The sequence below is a fragment of the Pelodiscus sinensis genome, chromosome 1 (assembly GCF_052426305.1).
Source record: "Pelodiscus sinensis isolate ZL-2025 chromosome 1, ASM5242630v1, whole genome shotgun sequence".
In the NCBI taxonomy this organism is placed as follows: Eukaryota; Metazoa; Chordata; order Testudines; family Trionychidae; genus Pelodiscus; species Pelodiscus sinensis.
In genome coordinates, this window is record NC_143052.1 from 165,747,787 (window position 1) to 165,770,088 (window position 22,302).

The 22,302-nt window shown below is 41.7% G+C and overlaps 1 protein-coding gene across 1 annotated transcript in view; it reads left to right on the plus strand.

Moving 5' to 3' along the window:
* EPHA6 (EPH receptor A6) overlaps positions 1 to 22,302 on the plus strand; it is an 815,765-nt gene that overhangs the window by 700,044 nt on the left and 93,419 nt on the right. The window contains exon 14 of the mRNA XM_075908927.2: positions 11,470 to 11,679. Coding sequence (XP_075765042.2) covers positions 11,470 to 11,679 — 210 coding nt within the window. The remainder of the gene's footprint in view (positions 1 to 11,469; positions 11,680 to 22,302) is intronic.

Here is a 22,302-nt window from a genome sequence, read left to right on the forward strand (position 1 = left end):
AGATTTTTACTTAGATAGCAAATGTCTGCGCTGTAGCTGAATCTTAGGCTTTTTAACAGGTTTTTTGACAAAGTGAAATATGTGTTTTCTTTGATTATATCTAGCACATTCTGAAAAAAATGTAAGAAACAAAAAGCTTGATAAGTAGAAAGCTCACTTGAGGGCAGGTCTACGCTACCGCTTAAATTGATCTAACTTACATACCTCAGGAGTGTGGAAAAAGACACCCCCTGAGAGACGCAAGTATAGGTGATTCATGGTAGGACTTGGGAAGTGCACCGTACCCCTGTGCCCCTGCCAACATTTTGATTGCTAAATGGGGTGTCCCCAAACCTCCTCCCTGTCCTTTTGGGTGGCCCTCCCTGCACTTTCTCCTACTGCAGGCACAAATTACCCCTGGACACAAGAAATGCTGTCCACACCAGTGCTACATTGGCCAAAGACAGCTGTCCTTATACAGGGTTACTAGTGTAGACCTTCTGAGTGGGATATTTTTCTTGAGTTAACTCGGTGTTTCTCAAAGTGTTCCACGGGCTGGCTTTGGGAAAGGTGTAGCAGGCCTGCACCATTTTGTTTACCTAAAGGGTCTGTGGCCATAGAATCTCTCAACTCCCATGGGCTCTAGTTCACCATTTCCAGTCAAGGGGAGCAGTGTGGCCCAGGAACACTTTGAGAAACACTAAGCTATTTGATCCTCTCCACCTGCCTATAACATTTTCAGCACACTGAAGGTAGCTCTACACTGCGGGGGTTTTCTGGGATATCCGGGAAAAACTCCGCCGTGTCCAAGGAATGCATTTGCTCTTCCACTTTTTTTTTTTGCAGACGAGCAAACGCACTCTTTTGAGGAACCCTGTATACCTCGTTCAACGAGGAATAAGGGCTCCTCGGAAAGAGGAGGCTTTTCCGCCATTTGGCCCCATCTAGACGGAAAAGCCTCTTCCAGAAAAGCGATCAGAAAAGCTACAGTGTAGACCTAGCCTTAGATTCACTGCTGTAGAATGATTTGTAGGTTGACTGGAATACTTCGTTTAAGTAGGATTTTGCAAGACAAGTCTGTAGTTAAACATAAATAACATTTCCCAAAGCATGAGATAGGAAGCACAAAGGCAGGACCAGGCAGACATTAGATATATCCTCAGTTGATGACCAAAATTTTATTTGGTAAAGCTATTAGAGCCTGTTTAAAAATTTAATGGAATAGCACAAATTCACCATGATCTCAGTTGTTGCCAGTGCTGATAAACACCCTCAACAGCTAGATGGGAATCATATCAAAAGCACATGACATATCTAAGCCCTGAGAATTGGAACTAAGCCCTGGATAACAACCACTGTATCATTCAGATGTTTGAGACAGAGTATTTTGTGTCTCTTTAGGACATAGAAATGAAACAAGACATGGGGGAAAGTTGCCAAAGGATTATGTTGACTTCCAAGTACACACAGAGATTTATAGAGACATAAGACTTGGAGGCGTCAAGTTCTGACCTTACCATATAAGAGCATAAGAACGGTCATGATGGGTCAGACCAAAGGTCCATCTAGCCCAGTATCCTGTCTGCCAACAGTGACCAATGCCAGGTGCCCACAAAGGAAGTGAACAGAACAGGCACTCATCAAGTAATCCCTCTCCTGTCACCCATTCCCAGTCTCTGACAGTGGCAAGGGACACCATTCCTACCCATCCTAGCTAATAGCCATTGATGGACCTATCCTCCATTAATTTATTTAGTTCTTTCTTGAACCCGGTTAAAGTCCTGGTCTTCACAACCTCTTCTGGCAAGGAGTTCCACAGGCCGACCATGCACTGTGTAAAGAAAAACTTCCTTTTGTTTGTTTTAAACCTGCTACCTATTAATTTCATTTGGTAACCCCTAGTTCTTATATTATGGGAACAAGTAAATCACTTTTCCTTATTCACTTTTTTCACTTTCAGATTTTATAGATTTCTGTCATATCCCCACTTAGTCTCCTCTTTTCTAAGCTGAAAAGTCACAGTCTTTTTAATCTCTCTTCATATGGGACCTGTTCCAAATCCTTACTATTTTTGTTGTCTGCTGTCCTTTTCTGAGCTTTTTCCAATGCCAATATATCTTTTTTGAGATGACACAACCACATCTGTACACAATATTCAAGATATGGGCATACCATGGTTTTATATAAAGGCAATAAGATGTTCTCTATCTTATTCTCTATCCTTTTTTTAATGATTTCTAACATTTTGTTTGCTTTTTTGACTGCCACTGCACATTGAGTGGATGTTTTCAGAGAACTATCCACAATGACTCCAAGATCTCTCTCTTGAGTAGTTGTAGCTGAATTCCCCATCATATTGTATGTATAGTTGGGATTATTTTTTCCAATGTGCATTACTTTGCATTTATCGATATTAAATTTCATTTGCCATTTTGTTGCCTAATCACTTAGTTTTGTGAGATCTTTTTGAAGCTCTTCACAATCAGCTTTGGTCTTAACTTTCTTGAGCAGAAACCATGTTGACTTTTCCCCAACAAATGTTGTTCCTCTACGTGTCTGTCAATTCTGTTCTTTTACTATAGTTTCAGCTAATTTGCCCTGATGTTAAACTCACTGGTCTGTAATTGCTAGGATCACTTCTAGAGACCTTTTTAAATATTGGCATCACAGTACCTATCTTCCAGTCATTAGGTATAGAAGTTGATTTAAAGGATAGGTTACAGACCATAGTTAATAGTTCTGCAATTTCACATTTGAATACTTTCAGAATTCTTGGGTGAATGCCATCTGGTCCTGGTGACTTATTACTGTTACATTTATCAATTTGTTCCAAAACATCTTCTAACGATACCTCAATCTGGGACAGTTCTTCAAATTTGTGACCGAAAAAGAATCGCTCAGGTTTGGAAATCTCCCTAGCATCCTTAGCTGTGAAGACCGAAGCAAAGAATTCATTTAGTTTCTCCGCAATTACCTTAACATCTTTGTGTGCTCCTTTGGCATCTCGATCGTCGAGGGGCCTCCCTAGTTGTTTAGCTGGCTTCCTGCTTCTGTTGTACTTAAAAAACCTTTTGCTATTATATTTTGAGGTTTTTGGCTAGCTGTTCTTCAAACTCCTTTTTGGGTTTTCTTATATTTTTACATTTAATTTGACAAAGTTTATGCTCCTTTCTATTTTCCTCCCTAGTATTTAACTTCCACTTTTTAAACAATGCCTTTTTATCTCTCACTGATTCTTTTACTTGGTTGTTAAGTCATGGTGCCACTTTTTTGGTTCTCTTACTGTGTTTTTTAATATGGGGTATACATTTAAGTTGGGGCTCTATTATAGTGTTTTGAAAAGTTTCCGTGAAACTTGCAGAGATTTTACTTTTGTTGCTGTACCTTTTAATTTCTGTTTAACTAACCACTTCATTTTTGTGTAGTTCCCCTTTCTGAAATTAAATGTCATGGTGTTGGGCTGCTGAGGTGTTTTTCCCACCACGGGGATGTTCAATTTTATTATATTATGGTCACTATTTTCAAGCGGCCCAGTTATATTTACTCTTTAGACTAGATCCTGTGTTCCACTTAGGACTAAATCAAGAATTGCCTCTACCCTTGTGGGTTCCGGAACCAGCTACTCCAAGAAGCAGTCATTTAAGGTATCAAGAAATGTATCTCTGCATCCCATCCTTGTGTAACTTCACTGACTTGGCTGAATTGCTCAAGGGATGAGTTGGCCTAGAATCTCTATCCTGGTCAGCTTAAGTCAGACTGGAAAATATATGTGGGGAAAACAGCAGTTCAAAAATAGCAAGGGAATCATTTGGCATTGAAATCAGTGCAAAAGAAGTGATTGAGGAAAGGATTTGGAAAAGGAAGAATGTTTAGCTGATAGAGAGAGTGAGACTGCTCCAAGTGTAGAGGAAGCATGAAATGAGGTGCAAAGTCAAGTGTGGGAAAGAAAAAAGAGAAGTTACGGGAGAGGATTGGGAACAACATATGGGCTACGTCTAGACTGGCATGATTTTCTAGAAATGCTTTTAATGGAAAAGTTTTCTGTTAAAAGCATTTTCGGAACAGAGCGTCTAGATTGGTACGGCCGCTTTTCCGCAAAAGCACTTTTTGCGGCAAAGCGTCCGTGGCCAATCTACACGCTCTTTTCCACAAAAAAGCCCCGATCACCATTTTTGCGATCGGGGCTTTTTTGCGGAAAACAAATCTCAGCTGTCTACACTGGCCCTTTTGCGCAAAAGGGACATTTGCCCAAACGGGAGCAGCATAGTATTTCCGCAAAAAGCACTGATTTCTTACAGTAGGAAGTCAGTGTTTTTGCGGAAATTCAAGCGGCCAGTGTAGACAGCTGGCAAGTTTTTCCGGAAAAGTGGCTGATTTTCCAAAAAAACTAGCCAGTCTAGACACAGCCATGGAGTGAGAGGTAAAGAAGGATGAAATTAGAGACAAAATGTAGACAGATGTGAAACTCTGAAGAGACTAGAAATTGGGGATTAGAAGCTTGAACTTGATGCATTAGAAGAGGAAATTAATAAAAGGATTCAAGGATGGGGAGATGTAATTAGAATGTTAGAAGTGCAAAGATTAATTTTATCATAGCATCTCAGTTAAATCAGAATGTGGTGAGCACAATAAGGTTATATTTTAAGAAAATTCATTGTCTAGACAGTGTTTAGATACAGAGCCAGACGGAGGCATGGGCAAGCTGGGCAGTTGCCCGGGGCGCCAACCAATGGGGGGCGCCTGATGGCAGCTGTAAGGGGCACGCGGCGTCCCTTACAGCTGCCATCAGGCGCCGCACGCCCGGATCCTGCAGCACCGGCCCCAAGGTGCCGGCCAGCAGCGCCCTTCCCCCCACAGCCGCAGGGCCCTGCACGGCCCAATGCGTGCGCCAGCAGCACTGGCTGGGCCAGGCTGGGCAGCACATGTGCCGTGTGCCCCAGGGGCAGGCCCCGGGCTGCGCGCCAGAGGCCATAGCTGGCCCACACATGCACCATGTGCCCCAGGGGCGGGCCCGTGCACCCTAGGGGGGGCCGGCCCGTGCATGCGCCGTGCACCCAGAGGCGGTGCCACGCGCCCTGGCCCATGCGCCAAAAGGGCTCGGGCCGGCCCTGTTTAGATACTTAGTAGTAGGGAGTAGTAGAAAAGATGACACTAGGTGATTTTAGAAGGGGAGCTTCATGGGTTGCAGATGAGTCTGGGTATGTCTACACTACCACCCTAGTTCGAACTAGGGTAGTAATGTAGGCAACCGGAGTTGCAAATGAAGCCCGGGATTTGAATTTTCCGGGCTTCATTTGCATCTCACCGGGCGCCGTAAATGTCCGCTAGTGCGGACTCCGTGCCGCGCGGCTACACGCGGCACGGACTAGGTAGTTCGGACTAGGCTTCCTATTCCGAACTACTGTTACTCCTCGTGGATTGCTCAAGGGTAGTGTCGACATACCCTCTGAGATTTTTAACCTGAATTTTCCAGGGCGTTGGTGGAGACAGAATAGTGAGCAATGATAAAGAAGAGTGGGAGTCTAAAGATTTGGAGAGAAACATTCAGTTCTAGACACATTGAGCCAAATACAGAAGCAAATTTCTGTGACTATAAGGAGCAGGAGCAAATTAATCCTAGGTGACCACATGCACTCTCTTCACCTGGTCATCAGGAGATGACTGAGTATGTTAGGATGAAGCGGTGGGGCCATACTAACCTACATCTTCTCTACGAGTTGAGAACCAATATATATTGAGTTCTTGACACTGATTTTTGAAAAGGCCTAGGTGACTCAAATCTTAGAGGTGTAGTAGTTACAAACCCTGAAAGCTATAAGAGTTCTTTTAAAGATCTCCAGAATTAGAATCCATGTGTGGGGCAGCTGACATTCCCACATCACCACTGAGAAGCCATGCAGAGTCACATCCATGCTACTTCAAAGTAGGAATAAGAGATCCTCCGGAAAAGGGCTTTATTCCAGAGGATCGCGCCAGTCTAGATGCTTTTTTCCGGCTTTTCCCCAAGCCAGAAAAAAAGCGGGGCCATGTTTATTTAAATCCCGCGGGGGATATTTAAATCCCCCGCGGATTTCCCTATTCCCAAGTTCAAAATTAGCATGTCCCTTCCGAAGAAGGGGCCAGTGTAGACATAGCCAGTAGGTTTCTTGATTCCTTAATTATGGAGGGAGAGGATTTGGAGTCAATGAGAAGATCCCCTTTTATCTCTGTGCTCCTAATTGACAAGTGGAAATTTTCTCCAAGTGCAGAAGGTGGGGGCCTGCAAAGACTTTAAATATACCTTGACACTACAGTGGCAAAATCTTCCCCCAGAATCATAATACACAGATTTTGGGGGGGGTCACTGCCACCATCAAGTGATTTTTATCCTTATAAACTGGGCGTGAACACTTGAAACCACTCCCTGGGTACCCTAAGCTCTTCTGTCACAAAAAAGCTTGAAAAAAGAAAAGAGAAAAAAAACCAAGCTACAGTCTTGTAGCTGACCTTTCAGTCTGAGGCATATAGACACACACAGACAGACCTTCCAGGACAGAAGAGTCAAATCATTGCCTTAAAAAATATTTTTATTACAAAACAGAAGATATACTTGATAAAGCATACTTGGTTGCTAGATGTTACAGAGCAACTAAGGAAAACAATTAAAAACACAGAGAAAATCTCTGGGAATAATACTTAGATGGTAAAGGGAGAAAAGAGGCACAGATTCACAGAGCAGTTCAAATCAAACCACAAAATAAAGAAAAATACCCTGATTGCAACTAGATTCACTTTTTTCCCTTTGTTTACTCACAACCTTCTCTTTGTTCAATCCACTTCCATCGCCCAAATTCCTCGGAGTCATGGCTAGTCCTGCCTGGGTTTAAATCTTTCTATGTCTCTCAACTCCTGGTTTAACTCTCCCACACAAAGAAAGCAGGCAAGGTACCTTTTACACTTCAAATTCCAGCACTCTATTTTGATTGGTTCTCCCAGCCCTCTGGCCAACACCCTTTCTAGCTACCTGAGCTTAACTCCTTTGCCACCAGGTGCTGGTCAAAAATCCTCCTATCCATTATACCCCATCATTGAGTTTTCATCTGGGAGATTCCCTCTGATGCAATGTGGCCCCTTTAAGAAGATCCTACTAACGGCCTAATGCCCTTACTGTTAACTATGGACCAGCCTGACTGTAGATGCAGTTGGGCAGGACAGAAGAGGAATCAGCTGTCTATGTAGATGCGATATGGTTCTTTGAGAGATTGGCATTGACTTCTGTGATAGCAGAGCTGAGGACATGTAGGCAGCACAGTGTTGAAACAGCTAAGGCAGGGGTCTCCAACCTTTTTAAGCATGAGATCACTTTTCGAGTTTAAATGCAATCCAAGATCTACCTCAAACCCAAATACCTTTGCCCCGCCTCCTTTATGCTCCTGTGAGGCCCCCTCTCCTGCTCATTCCATCCTCCCTCTCTCCCTCCCTCCATTACCCTTCCTCATGTTCACCAGTCTGGGGCACAGGGTTGGGATGCAGGCTCTGGTCTTGGATTAAGGAATATGGAGCGTGAAGGGCTCTGAGCTGAGCCTGGGCCAGGCATTTGGGATGTCCGAGGGGGTTCTAGGTGCAGGCTGTGGGAGGGTGTTTGGATGCAGGGGTGCTCAGAGCTGGGCAGGGACTTGGGGTGCAGGATGGAGTTCATGACTGGAGTAGGGTTTTGGGATGTGGGCACCAGCTGGGCACTGCTTACCTCAGGTTGCTCTTCGGTGGTGGCACAGTGGGGCAGACTTACCCCTGTTCTGGCCCTGCACTACTCCCAAAAGCAGCCAGAAAACTCCATCCCAAGTCCTCTTGTGCCCCCTCTCTGCTCTGTGGAGATAGAATACAGGGTGGGAGTGGGGTACCTTGACATCAGTGCCCCCTCTTCTTCCTCCCCTGCCCTGCTCAGAAAGAAGAGTCTCCTGAAGGGACAGCTCCAAGGCAAAGGGCAGGAGATGTGCAACAATTGGGGAGGGGAAGGGCAGCTGAAGTGCTGGGATTGATAACCTCTTGGCCAAACCTGTCAAGATCACCTGTCTGAGGCGCCAAGATCTACCAGTAGATCCCGATCTACTGGTTGGTGACCTCTGAGCTAGGGTAATTACAGGGTATCTGGAAGAAAAGTAATTGTGAAATGTACTTGTTCTCAGAATTAATGTTTATCACATGCCACTCCCTTTGCTCCCAAAGCACATTATAAAATTACAGACATTAAAGAGCAAAACCAGTACACACAACTTGCTTGAATTGAGTCTGCTTTGTTTGGAGACTCACAACTACAAGCTGTAAAAATCTGATCATATGTCCACCCTGTGGGTCGTTTTTGACCTAAAACAGGGGTTGGCAACGTATGGCTCGTGAGCCAAATATGGCTTTTCTGCTGCTCCAACTCAGCCCCTCCTATGCTCCCCCCACAGCAGGAAGACCATGTTGGTGCTCCAGCCTCTTGCCCCCTGCAAGATCAGAGCGCCAGTGCCAGCTTTCTGCAGGGTGGGGAATCCCCGAGGATCCACGCGAGATCTGGCTTGTGGGGAAGCACCCACACTGCCACTTCCCTTCTCCCTCCCCTGGCTGGGGACAGCAGTGCAGGGATGTGCTTGCTGGAGGCTTTACCCACTGCTCCAGTTGGCCAGAATCTGGCCAATTGGGAAAGTGGGAGGCGGTGCCTAAGCTACGGTGCGTGCGCATGAAAACAAGTGCCCCCACCCCCTCATGCCGAGACCCTGCAACCTCAGTCCCCTCACTCATCTCCCGCTGAGACTCCTCACCTCCATCCCTCTCACTCCGCCAAAATCCCACACCCCCAGCCCACTCACTCATTCCCTCTGCTGAGACCCTGCACCCCCAGCCTGCTCCTGCACCCTCCCTGCCAGTCACACACCCTACCCCCATCCTGCTTCTGCACCCTCCCTTGCTCCTGCACCTCCCCCAGGCCAGACACTCTATCCACCACCATCCTGCTCCTCCACCCTTCCTTGCTCCTGCCCCCTCCTTCTGGCCAGACACCCTATTCCCAGCCTGCTCCTGCACCCTACCTCCTACCCAGACCTTGCACCCTCACCCCTTCCTGTACCTCACTTTCTACTCAGATCCTGCCCTCCATCCCTATCCCATTCATTGGCAGCCCTGTCCCGCACACTTAACCCCTCATTTTGGCCCCAATCCAGAGCCATGGGAGGCCCACAAAATCCACTAACCCTGGAACCCTAGAAGAGTAAATCTGGCCTAAGACCTTGAACCGCAGTCCTCCCTGCCCCTCCCCCAACCATGTGTCTTGAGCATCAGAGGAGTGAGGGTCTCGGGGGTCATATCAGTGAGGTCTGGGGATTTTGGGAGGGGTTTTTGTTGTTGTTGTTGCTCACTTACGTGGTCCCAACTGATTTTTCTGTGGGTCAGTGGCCATAGACCCAAAATAGGTTCCCCACTCCTGCTATAAATAAAGACAGTGTTGAAACCTTTTGTGTTGGACATAATATTTTACTTTATTGAAAAGTGAAGCCTGGCCAACAAAGCCCCAGTTGGGGCCCAGAGCCCATCTAGCCATAGCATCTTAACACTGCTGCACCCCCACATACACCAACCCTGAGCCCATCATACACCTGAACCCCCTGCCCTGAGCCATGCATACCCCCACATCTCCAGACTCCTGCCCCCCATTTCCCCAGTCCCTTGCCATAACACTCCTACACACACACACACACACACACACACACACACACACACACCAACTCTGAGCCCATCATACACCCAAACCCTCTGCCCTGGGCCCCTCAGACAACCCAACGCAGACTCCTGCACCCCCACATCCCCAGCCCTCTGCCTTAAGATTGATAGAAGACAGCCTGAACGTGTGCATGAACCTGGGTTTGACCAGTTATGATGTAAACTTCAATGAAATGTGCAAAAAGATGCTGCAGCAGAAGTCTCATTAAATAAAGTCTGTGAGTACAATGTTTCCTTTATGCTATTATTAATCATGTCAGTTATCAATAATGCTACATTGTATGTTTTCAGTCATGCAAATGGGAATTCTTATACGGCTTTTTATTGACCACTTGTTCTGAATTTTTATGTACTGTGGTTCTTTGGTTTGAAAAGATTGCTGACCCCTGACCTAAATGGACACATTTTGGAGTTTCAGTGCATACAGGCAGTCCCCGGGTTACGTACAAGATAGGGACTGTAGGTTTGTTCTTAAGTTGAATTTGTATGTAAGTCGGAACTGGTACATATTGTAGGGGAAACTCTAGCCAAACATTTCTCCAGAGCTCAGTTTTATTCTCCCACACCTCACTTCCCTCAGTCCTTTATTCTCAAGCTGAGGTGTCTGCTGAGAAAAGCCGCTCCACGTCTCCCTGGTCTGCTGGGGGGGGGGGGGGCACTAGCTTCGCGTCTCCCTGGTCTGCTGGGGGGAAGCAGCTAGTGCGGGGTTGCCTCACCCCATTTGTAAGTAGGGATCCGATGTAAGTCAGATCCATGTAACCCGGGGACTGCCTGTATAAGAGCTGATTACAGAGCGATATTGAGAGTTAGACTCCAAAGCATTTTTAATAACTCCAAAATACAATTGGAAATAACACGTGTGTGTCTGCACCATAAGTCTAAGGGAGGGTTACAAACTATTACATTCAAACTTGGAGAAAATCAGCAGTGTTGACTTGCATTCAAACTTGGAGAAAATCAGCAGTATTGACTTATGCTGCTCTCCTAATCAATTAACACTGAAGGGTGGGAGAATATAGTACTATTTTTAAAGATACAAAATGATTTGCACCCATAGCTACTAGGTAGCTTATACAATAGTTAGGATGCAAGTAGAAAGAGTTGCAGTTTTATTTCTTATTCCCAGCAAAAGAAAAATAACAGCGCCCACTCTGAAATTACTGATTAATACTATATGTGTGCCAAGCCTTCAGGCTGCATTTAGCTATTTTTGACAAAACAAAGGGATACAGCATACAAAGCCAAAGTGAGTGGAGTAATAGCAGCTATCGAGCATCTGATTTCCATTGGGTCGGGGGGAGGTTAACTGGGGGGGCAGGAAGAGAGAGTTTGCTATATATTGTTTCATTGTATTAACAAAAATTGATTTTAGGTTTCAGGGAATTTGAAGGGAAGAGGCACTAGGGACTGAAGGTTGGGGAGATAATGTAATTATTGGATTGGAAGCAGGGTTTGATGGAGGGGAGAGATGTAGAAAAGAAGGTGACCGAAATAATAGTTAGAGAGAAAGAGAGTAGGTGGAGAACTGACAAGTTGCAGTAACAGGAGGATGAGGAAGAAGGAGGACCAACTAACATTGTGAATACAAGCAAATGATAAAAGTGTGTTTGCATTGGGATTTCTGCCTGGATTGGGACTGCAGGATTGGACCCTACATCTATAATGAATTTTTAAGTGCAAATTGCAGTTTATATAGTGTTAAATCCATCAAAACTATCCTTGAACTTATACTGTGCACTTTCTTACTTTCAGAAGCATGATGGACACTTCACAGTCATCCAGCTGGTTGGCATGCTTCGTGGAATTGCATCTGGCATGAAGTATCTCTCAGATATGGGCTATGTACATCGTGATCTGGCAGCCCGTAATATTTTAGTCAACAGTAACCTCATGTGTAAAGTCTCTGATTTTGGTCTGTCACGAGTGTTAGAGGATGATCCTGAAGCTGCTTACACAACAACTGTGAGTGTCTCTTATCTAATTTGAACAGTTTATTAAGTTGAGTCAACTTCGTTTGTTTTATTCCTGTTTCAATCTCATTTGTGCTTCAGACATTATAGTCTGGATTGGTTGTTTTCTTTCATTATTAGTGTGTGTGGTTTTGGATAACTAGGCTGTGTTTTTAAAATGTAATCTTCTTTCAAGGTTTTTAAGTAATGCCTAAACAAGACAGATTTCTTTATCAGCCAGCTTTTTTCTCCTTTTTGTCCCCATTTGGTTTTTCCTCACGGAAGCAGAATGGTCTGTCCATCATGCCTAATGGTGAAGACCTGCTGCTCAAGTCTCTCTCAGTTCAGTGTGTAAACAAACCGTGAATTCATTCAAATGTGTATAAAATAAGCTATATTGATATATGCAACACTTTTAATAATTTAACACTGCTGAGTGGGGGAATTTATAACTATTTTTTAAAATCCTAAATGATTTGCACCCATAGCTATAAGGTATTTTATACAATACTTAAGAGGCAAGTAGAAAGAGCTGTAGTTTTATTACTTGTTCCCAGCAAAAGAAAAATTCCCACTCTGAAATTACTGATTATGGATAAAGCATACAAAGCTAAAGTGAGTGGAGTAACAGCAAATGTAAAGCATTCCATTTCCATTGGGTCTGATGGAGGTTGGTTGGGGCTAGAAGGAGGGACTCTATTATATATTGTTTAATGTATATTAACAAAAATTGATTTTTCACCTTCCCCAGCCTCTTCCTACCCCATCTAGAGTCTCAGTTTGGGGCACAGCTGCTGTTTACCTATAGTCTTTGGGTCTCAGGCCTGTTGTAGGCAGCCCTCTGTGCCCTCCAGTTTTCCCTGTATCTGTAATGGTCTCTATAAGGAGATGCGGAGGAAGCTCACAGCAGGGTCACCACAGTAAGTGCTTCTCCTTCTGGAAATCGATTTTTCCCTTCCCCACTACCTGGGCTGCTGGAACTCTTTTTGTACTGCTCCTTTCCCCAGGAACATGCTTGGCAGAGTTAAGGGGTAGAGCTTTCCTAACCCAATACTGCTCCAGTTCTTTTCTTGCCTTGGCCTTTGTGAGGTGCTTGTGAACACCATCATACCCACTCACAATCCCAGTGTAAATTTGCAAAGACAGGCTTTTTTTAAAAAATGTAAACATGTATATGAACCATATTAAACCTTTGGTCATTTTCCATGTAAAATCCATTCTGACATAACTGGATCATCTGCAAGTCTTTATATTGTGTTTGTGATCACCCTTATTGAACATTTAGTCAGTCATTTAGCAATTTCACATGAACTAGCTTGTGACGGGGTGCGATCACAGAAACCCCCCACTGGAAGATGAATAGCTAGCTCTAATTCACTAAAAAATGTATTGCAAGTAGATTCTTAAAGAGCTGTTCTTGCTTTCAGCATAATCTTCAGGTCACAGACAACTTCTTTAATCATACCTTAGGTCCCCAGCCATCTTTAGACTGTGTCACGCCAGCCAAATACTAAGTGCTGATAGCTTTCTCTTGCAGAATTAGTCTTCTTCCCAGCACAGGAATTTTTTATTCTACATTCCCCCTTCCATGGAAAATTACCTGGGTTGAAAATGAAAACCCTATACCAGGTGCTATGGCCACATATCTTACTAGTCTGTCTTACAGGAAAACAAGGCTATTTACAGGTCATTAAGTTGATCATGCAGTCATTAAGTCTTCTGGAGTACCAGTAATGGCTCTTGTTTAAAATTATAAAGTCTCATACTTCATATTTCTAACTTTATATCCAGGAACAATATGTCCACCAACATAGGATATACAGATCCAGCAAACTGATTAAAATTGATTAGGTTGCATTAAAATTGATAGGTTGCATGAGGTATTTTGTCTAAAGCATCTCAAAGTTATGCATATTTATATTTATAAGCCAGTTTTCATAAAGCATGGGGGTGGGGAACTGCTACAAGTTGGTTTTGAATTATTTGGTCATTTGGCAATATATTGATTTCTTCTGTTTCCTTAAAACTCTTAACAAACTTGTGAGTTTCCTTTTTATTGACAGGTTATTCCTTCAGTAGCAAATTCATAAAATGCTGCCTTTTTAGCATGTAAAATTAATTTCTTGTGGTCTTCTTAAAATGGGAGACATGGGATAACTTGTGCTATACTGTTAATGTTCACATCTTCTCAAATGTGAATCACTGTTCAGATTTTTAATGTTTTTTCTGTTATCTTTCTTTTGTTCATTGAAAAGTTTACCAGCATCATCTTAATGGCATTTTTACACATTTTTGTGATGAAGCATGCAGTGTTGAGGAATATTAAGTTGATATTGTACATTTTTAATACATATTGGTATCCAGTGATCCACCAACATTATTTTAAACCTGAAAACTGTCTTACCAGAGATCCATGCAGATAGGTGCTCATGAGGCTGGAACTCCCTTCAGTGGAAATTCCATGAGTGAAAGGATAAAGCACCCTATTTATACTTGAGATACTTAATTGTGTTATTGAACTTTACCGTCTGAAAAGGAACTGACCTTGTTTTCAAGGTTTAAGCCTCTCACAGTAATGCTGAAGTGCATTATGCTATGAAAGTAAACTTGTTGGCTATAATGAAGAACACTTTTTTTCCGTAAGTGAGAAATTCTTGAATCTGGAGAACACTTGACTTACAACAGATAATATATAGAAGGAGAATAAGAAATTGAGTATGCTTGTGTTTTTTAGAAATTCCATGCTGAGAAACCGTCTTTTCAGTACAATAACATTTTAACTCCTTTTGTGATGATTACTAACGTTAAGAACAGGTGCTCATTTCAAAAACATTCCTCTGTACCACAGAAATGAAAATGATTACACAGGTACACAGCATATTCTAATTAATAGAGTATCCTTCCAGAATGCGCAAAGATTTATGAGTTCCCATCATAGGGATCAGAAACAAAAATGCCTACTCCTTACAGTGTTTTCAGTTCAAGTGGTTTGTGACCACAGTGCAGAACCGATCTAATGTAATGCTACTGTAATAACTATTCTGTTTGTCTTGCTGAATTCACATCAGCTACCATAATATGACTAGTGTTTTGCAGGCCAGGTTTGTACGTCTCTTTGATTTTTAAACCAAAGAGTGATTATTTGAAGACCTACTCACTGTCAGTCTTTCAAAGTGTTGCTGACATTTACTGAAAGCTTTTGAGCACAATGGAAAAAATTAAAAGAAAGTCTAATATATCCAGTGTCAAAGTTCTTGATATACACCACTTCCAGCATTAATATTCTATATATGGGACTCAGGGAGCTTTTTAATTTATTCCATTGTAAATATGTTTCCCTTGTGTATTTCTTAAACCCTCCCACTGAATATAATGATGGCTGGAGGAACACATACAGAATTACTTATTGCTTTTATTCTTGAGTCAAGTTACATTTGGTTAAAACCACACAGAAATGATAGCCCATTGAATCAAAAATAGGAATTTTGCCTTATTTCATGTAGAAAAATCATAAAACCTTAGAAAGTTTTCAACTGCTTGATCTGTTATATAGATATTAATAGCTATAACTATGGAGCAGTTGTTCCATATGTTTCATAGAACTTTAATTTTATTACGTGTCTGCCTTTTTCATTGTAGCATTGTACAATAATAATGGAAATCATTGTAAAACCATGACATGATTTAGACTACAGCACATGTGCCAGATATTTTTATGTCTGTATGGTCAATCATTCTCACTGGGTAGCGAGTTGAACAATAATAGCCTTTATCCACAAAGGCAGCTGTTCTGTACTTAATAGTGCTAAAGCATAGCAAAATACACAAAGCCTTTTGCTTTCAAACTCTCCACAAACAGCATTATAAATGGACTTGACATGCCGTCTGCCTCACTCTTTCCTGCATTTGAGTTCTTTTTTGAGACTAGAAGAACTGCAGAGAAGCAGAAAGTGCTGTATGTCAGACTTCATTAATAGAGAAGGCCTGAAGAATGCCTTCATGAACCTCTAAAAATAAAAGTTAGCTTCACAAAATTAGTTTGGATTCATAAACCATTTTACCTATAATTTAAAATCCCTCTGCATCACACCCCAGAGGCAATTCAGTTGCACAGAATTTCCAGCCAATGGGAAACCTGTAATATATATTATGGAAAGAAAGCTAGGTTGTCATGTGAGGGAACCTTATTTACACTATAAATAATGAGCGAATTCCAGCTAATGGAGAGTAGGCCCAACTTCACTGATATCAATCTGTATCCCATTGTAACAGTTGAATTGGGAGTACACATTTCTTCATTTCCCTCTGTCTTCAAGTTCCAGGTATCTCACCAAGTGCATTTCCAGTCATTCAGGATAGCAGAGGTAGCTAGAATTCTACTGTGATATATTTTCTTCTTTAGACTCTTTTATTTATTGAGGGGGCAGAGATTTTCCTGCCTGTCTTTGTTTTTGGTAATTGGATAATTGGTTGATTGGTTTGAGTCATTAGAGTCATGGTTGTATCCTTAAAGAACAGAAAAGTTAATGGTTCAGTTTGGGACATAAGAAAAGGTTACTCCATTAGAGCATGTGACTGTAGCCCAAGAAGACTTGGAGCTCCATCTCTATTGTCAGTACAGTTGAACTGTGGCATTCGCCCAGCGACGACAGCAAAATTTCCCTTCCCAATGTGTGCTCCTCGGCTACACAAGCTGTTATCAGTTTCCTAAAGACTTTGACTCTCAATGGAGCAGAGATTGACATCAGCATCCTGGAGGTTTGATTAGCAAGGCTGGACCTGAAAGCCCTTCAGTAAGTCTTCTGGAAATAATACATTCTTGTCTAAATGGACAGCTTAACTGTGATGTCATGTAAATCAGCAGTGGCTGATTGATTTAGTAAAACGTGGAGTAGAGAAGTGGTCCATGACTTGTCCCACAAATTTATTGCAAACTGAGGACATAGCCTCAAGGGCAAAACACTGACAAAACTATGAATAGACCAGCCTAAGCACATTTCATATTTTTTGTCATTGTGAAAAACTTTGATTTTTCTGCTTTTTGTTAGCATCATGCCTAAAAGCTACGCTAGGGTCAGTAGTTTCTGTTGGTTGATATTTTCCTGGCATGACTATCCTGCACCATCACCTTGTACAGCTATTCCACTTGGCAGTTATTTATATCTAGTACATCAGGACAGTGTAACAAGCACAAAATTTGATGAGTTAATTAGGGCTTTTGAAGTTGTCAGTCCTTATCCAGGCATTAAAGTTAACTCAAGGGAAGATCCCACAGTAGATTCTCTCATATCTTTGTCCAAATATCTTACAAAATGCCTTTTCTCTGATCCCTCTTTCTGCCTTGAGTAATGAAGAAAATAAAGCGAGGACAATAGTCATCTCATAGCACCTTACTGATCAAGACATAATTGGTTTTCTGAACTAGTTAAGATGCTAGGAGGAAACTAATTTTCCCAAATGACCAGGATTTCCTTCACTCAGAAGTTTGATACCTGGAAAAGACTTGAGAAACCTGAACTTAGCAATGTGGTTCTTGAATAGAAAATTATAAGTCCATTATATTACTCACTACAAGTCATAAATATTCCCTTATAAGCCAGGAATAATCCATTAAGAGAAACTACGGACATCTGGCTTAGCTTTTAGGCATGATGCTAACATAAAGAACAGAAATAAAAGTTTCTTCCAGTGGCAAAAAATATGGACCTTCCTTAGGCTCATACTTATAGGTCTGGCTTACGCTAGATCAGGAAGGTCAGCTTAAGGTATGCAACTCCAGCTACGTAAACTGCGTAGCTAGAGTTGGCTTACCTTAAACCGAGCCTTGGCAGCATCCACATGGCAGGAGACCGATGAGAGTGAACATTCCCATCAGCTTCCCTTACACCTTGCAAAAGGAGGAGTACTGGACACCGGGGGGAGCTGCCCTCAGAATATTTCCTCTGTTATATAATGGTCATGCTATTTCACTTTCAGAATATGATCTGAGGAAGTGGGTCTGCCCCACGAAAGCTCATCAGCTAATAAATCATCTTGTTAGTCTTTAAAGTGCTACATGACTGCTTTTTTTTTGTTTTACCGAGATCAGACTAACACGGCTACCTCTCTGTTAATTTAGGTCTATACTAGACACGCTAAACCTAATGCCAGATCGACCTCTGGAGCATCGATCTTCTGATAAATATAGATGTACCCCTAATATTTTGACCTTGAAGCAGTGTCCTTCAATTCTCACAAAATTGGTGGGAGAACTCATGGACAGTTTCTCTATTCCAATCCATGTGTTCCTAGATCTATCAAAGCAGCGTAAAATTTATGCAACTCCAAGTAATCTTTTTCCCACAAGTTGGGTAAACCTTGCACTTCATGTGCTAATATGAAGACTTTATGTTTCTACAATATGGGTTGCTTTATTTCCTCTCTGTACATTCCTCTCTCCACAGAAGAGCCATGCACCATATTCCACAAAGATATTGTTCTGTACATCTCATCCTTATTTATCTCCAAGTAGAATACACTCTCTGTGCTCACAAATCATGCTTCCTCCTTTTTCACTCTAGTCTCTGTGCTGAAAAGAAAAAAACATAGCACAAGTTACATATTTTCCTAGCAATCTGAGCCTGTCTAAAAAGAGGATCTGAAGCCATAAGCATCTCATCCATGATGGAGAAAACTACAGAGTCAAACTCCTGGCAGGCAGAGAAGATGCTGTTTGAGAGCAGAATTCAAATAAAATCATATGAAATTGTTGTGTACTATAGATGGAACGGGATGCATGCACAAAGAAATATGCAAAGCAGCCACTTTAGTTAAACAAACACCTTTTATCATATATTACAAACTAGACTTGTGTACCTCAGCAGACACAGTCTTTAGCTAGAGAGTATTGCAATCCATTGAGGAATCCTAGTTTGCTCTCCTATTGTTGTCCAATATATATTTTTATTTTTACTCACTAGTCTACGTTCTGGATTCTCATTGCTACCACATATTTCCAATCTGGTTTAGCAACTATCTGTTTACAAAGCAAAGTAAAGATTTTGGCTTCTCTATTTAATTTCTCCTAAAATGTATGTCTGACAATCCATCCCATCCTTGTCTTAGTCTTCTGAAGGTGGCTTTTTCTTGAAGGAGGCTTCCTCTTGGACTGCATCTACCAGATTTTTTTTTTTAAAAAGCTTCTGATTTTGGACTTCTTTTTGGAGTTGATCTTATTAATACTTTCAGTAGCTCTGAGGAAAATCATTCCAGAAATCCTCCATGAAGAAATACTTAGAACATGGGACATAATAGAATCTGTCAGTATATTGCCTCCTGTCAGTATGGACGAAGAACCAGGCCTCAGGTGAAAGCAGGCCAGCATTTGGAGAGAGAGAGAGAGATTAAAATGATAGGCAAACCAACATTTTGCCCCCTCATATATTTCATGCCTGGATTGGACCTGTTTGGATCACTACTCATTCACAAACAGAATATTGCCAAGAAAACTGTCCACCGCTTTTGGGTTGTTGAGGTATAAGACAGTGGGCCCTCTGACAAATCTGGCATATGAAAGCACGCAGCTGTAATTTAAGGAAAGCTAATTCATCTAATGGCTGATATGAAGGCAGCTGCTCTGGAAAATTGTAGAGTTCCTGTGTTCAAAAATTTAAACCTGAAGAAGCTTTATTAGAGTCTTTGTGCATGGCTATTAGTAGAGTGGTACAAAATACTAGTTTTGGTTTGTTTGTTTGTTTGTTTGTTTGTTTGTTTGTTTGTTTGTTTGGAGTATTTTTTGTCTACTCCACTCCACTGCAGTGGAATGGAAACTGGAGTTTAGGAACTGGAAAAAATAGCAGATGAAGTAACAAGAGGAAAAGTGTGGAGAACAAATCACTAAGGGTGCATCTACACTGCAGCATTTTTCTGGAAAAACAGCTGTTTTCCAGAAAAATAATACTTGCGTCCACACTGCCACTGAGGTCTTTCGACAGAAAGTCGAAAGAATGGAGGGGGTTTTCCAACAGCGGTAAACCTCATTCTACAAGGAAGACTCCTTTTTCCGAAAAAGCTTTTTCAGCAAAAGGCATGTGTGGACACACAAGAGGGAGTTCTTTTGAAAGAAGAGGCTTCCAGGAAATAATACAGGTGCCCTGGTAGTCACTCCGTCCAGAGTAATCACAACTTAAATGCGAAATAGCGTCTAATCAATGTGGACGCTATCTTTTGAAAAATCACATTGCTTTTTCGTTGCACTTTTGCTGAGTAGATGCTCTCTTTCAAAATAAGTTTTTCCAGAAGATCTCTTCCGGAAAAGCTTTTTCCGAAAGAAGCCTGCCATCTAGACATAGCCTAAGAAAAGTTCCTGCATTTCAAGTTCATACTGAAATACTAGTCAAGAGACAGTGCACAACTAAGAGAAATGGAGTAGCTGGGGAATACCTATAAATACTGTGGTGTACGGTTAGTAAATTTCCCAAAGGCTTTTGCCTATGAGACTACTGTAAGAGCTCTTGAATAGTTTAAACAGTACAGGAAAAGACAAAAATCTCAGAAGATAGGCTTCACAAGAGTCAGAAAGTTTTTTTCCTTCAACCTACTGTCAGAACTGATAGTGAATGTCAGTGATAGTAGGGTTAGTGGGTGGGGAGAATAAGAGATTTGTCTCTGCGTGATCTGATGGAAGGCAAGACCTACAGCAAGATTCAGTTTTGGAACAGAAGGTGGGAATTAAGACCTAGTAACACGCCATCTGAAATAGTTATGTCTCAAATTAATTAGGAACATATAAAGCAACTTCTGAGAGAACTAAATGCTATGCCTTTTTCTAGAGAGTCAACATTTTAGCTTTTACTAGAGGTTGCCAAGACAACATTAACTCAAAACAAAAAGACGTTTCTAGCATTTAAATAGGAATTTTAGTAACTACAGAGGAAGTTTATGCTCTGTACCCTGTTTTCAGATAGGCCTACATTGAATCCAGTGGACCCATTTTCTTTAAAATACAGTTAAAGTTTATCTGCAATTATGAAGGAACTGTAAGCTCTGGAGAAACATACATGTGGGAAATGTGCATACATGGAGAGAAGAGAATTTGTAGTGTCACTGCATAGAGGACTACATTGGTGACTCTGTTAAGCGTGAAGCCTTATTAGTTCTGCCTTAAGTCTGATTTAACAAGATAAAAAGCTGCTGCAGATTGAATTATCTTGTGTATAAACAAATGCATTCAAGATTACTCCTGCCTATCTGTTACACTGCTGAATTCAGTCCTTAATATATTTTGTTTTTTTCCAATTTTATTTAGGAATAGAATGAATAACTTGTCTGCACTGTATCATTTGAGGGACATTATGAGCCTGATCCTCCTCAAATCAGACTCTGAAGTTCAATAAAATAGCCTGACCGGAGACACTTCAGGATTATTAGAGTCAACCAGTGAGCTAAATAGATTGATGCCAGCAATCTAGTTAAACAGTAACGCATGGCAAAACTTAAGTGAGATCAAAATGGGGCCCCACATTTATACACTGAAATCGGGTGAATTATGTTGTTTTCACGAACCACACAATGTCTATTTTCTTATTATAGTACATGGATTATGTTCATCCTAATGAGGAAAAATACATAATAGGTTATTTAATTTTTTTTAAAAAAATTTACCTAGCTAATTCATGCTGACAGGTTATCTTGTGAACTTTCTAAGTGCTGGGACAAGCAGAATTGCAGGAAATTTTTCTTTAAGATTCAGTTTAATAAGAGAAAATACAGAGAAACAATTACTGGTAACTGTTCAAGCAAAGACAAAGTGAGCAGGTACCACAAGGGTTTGTATTAACCAGTGTTTGTTTACCTTATCATTAACTGCATGAGGCAGTTTCTCAGCTGGCAATTTTGCAGACACAGTGAAAATAAAACATTCTAATACCCCAATATGAGAGGAGTGTAAAGAAAATTTATAATTATGGATTTGTATTTGGAACTCAGTTCATTTGGAAAGTGTTCGGGAAACCACAGACTTCTGTTTCATCAAGATTTTATGTTTGATTTTGTTAACAATGAGCTAAAAAGTGAGTTCCTGCCTGTGGAGCATCTCAGGGAAAAGCCTAACTGAATGTGGGTAGTCCGGCTAGTCTCTGCATTGCAGAGGCAGTATTTGTATCTTGGGGTTGATAAACCCTAGCCAACTGAGCATTATGCAGTAGTGCAACTACTTGCCCTCCCTAGCAAGAGGCTATTCTTAGTCATCTAGAAGGACATGCACTTATTCAGATTGCCTCTCCCTCCCAGCTTTTGCCAAGAGGTAAGCGTGATGTGCTCCCTCCTTCAAGGTACTACTTGGAACTGAGGTACCACCTAGCCCCGTGACTCCTTTTCACACCTTGCTGCTCCAGACCCGCTCCTGGTCTTGTTCAGCCCAGCACAGAGGGAAGTTACATGAGACAATAAAGCCAATGCTCACTCTGTACAAGTATAAATAACCTTGGGGCCTAAAAGACTGTCACCTCTTGTTTAAACTTGCCTTTTTTTAGTAGTTTAGTACTCTACTGTATTTGCCTTTGAGGTGGGAAAAGGGAGGGGAAGAGATCTCTATTGCTGCCTAACTGTGTACTTCCAGTTCTAAATGAAACATGTAGGTCAGTTTATAACTCTGCTG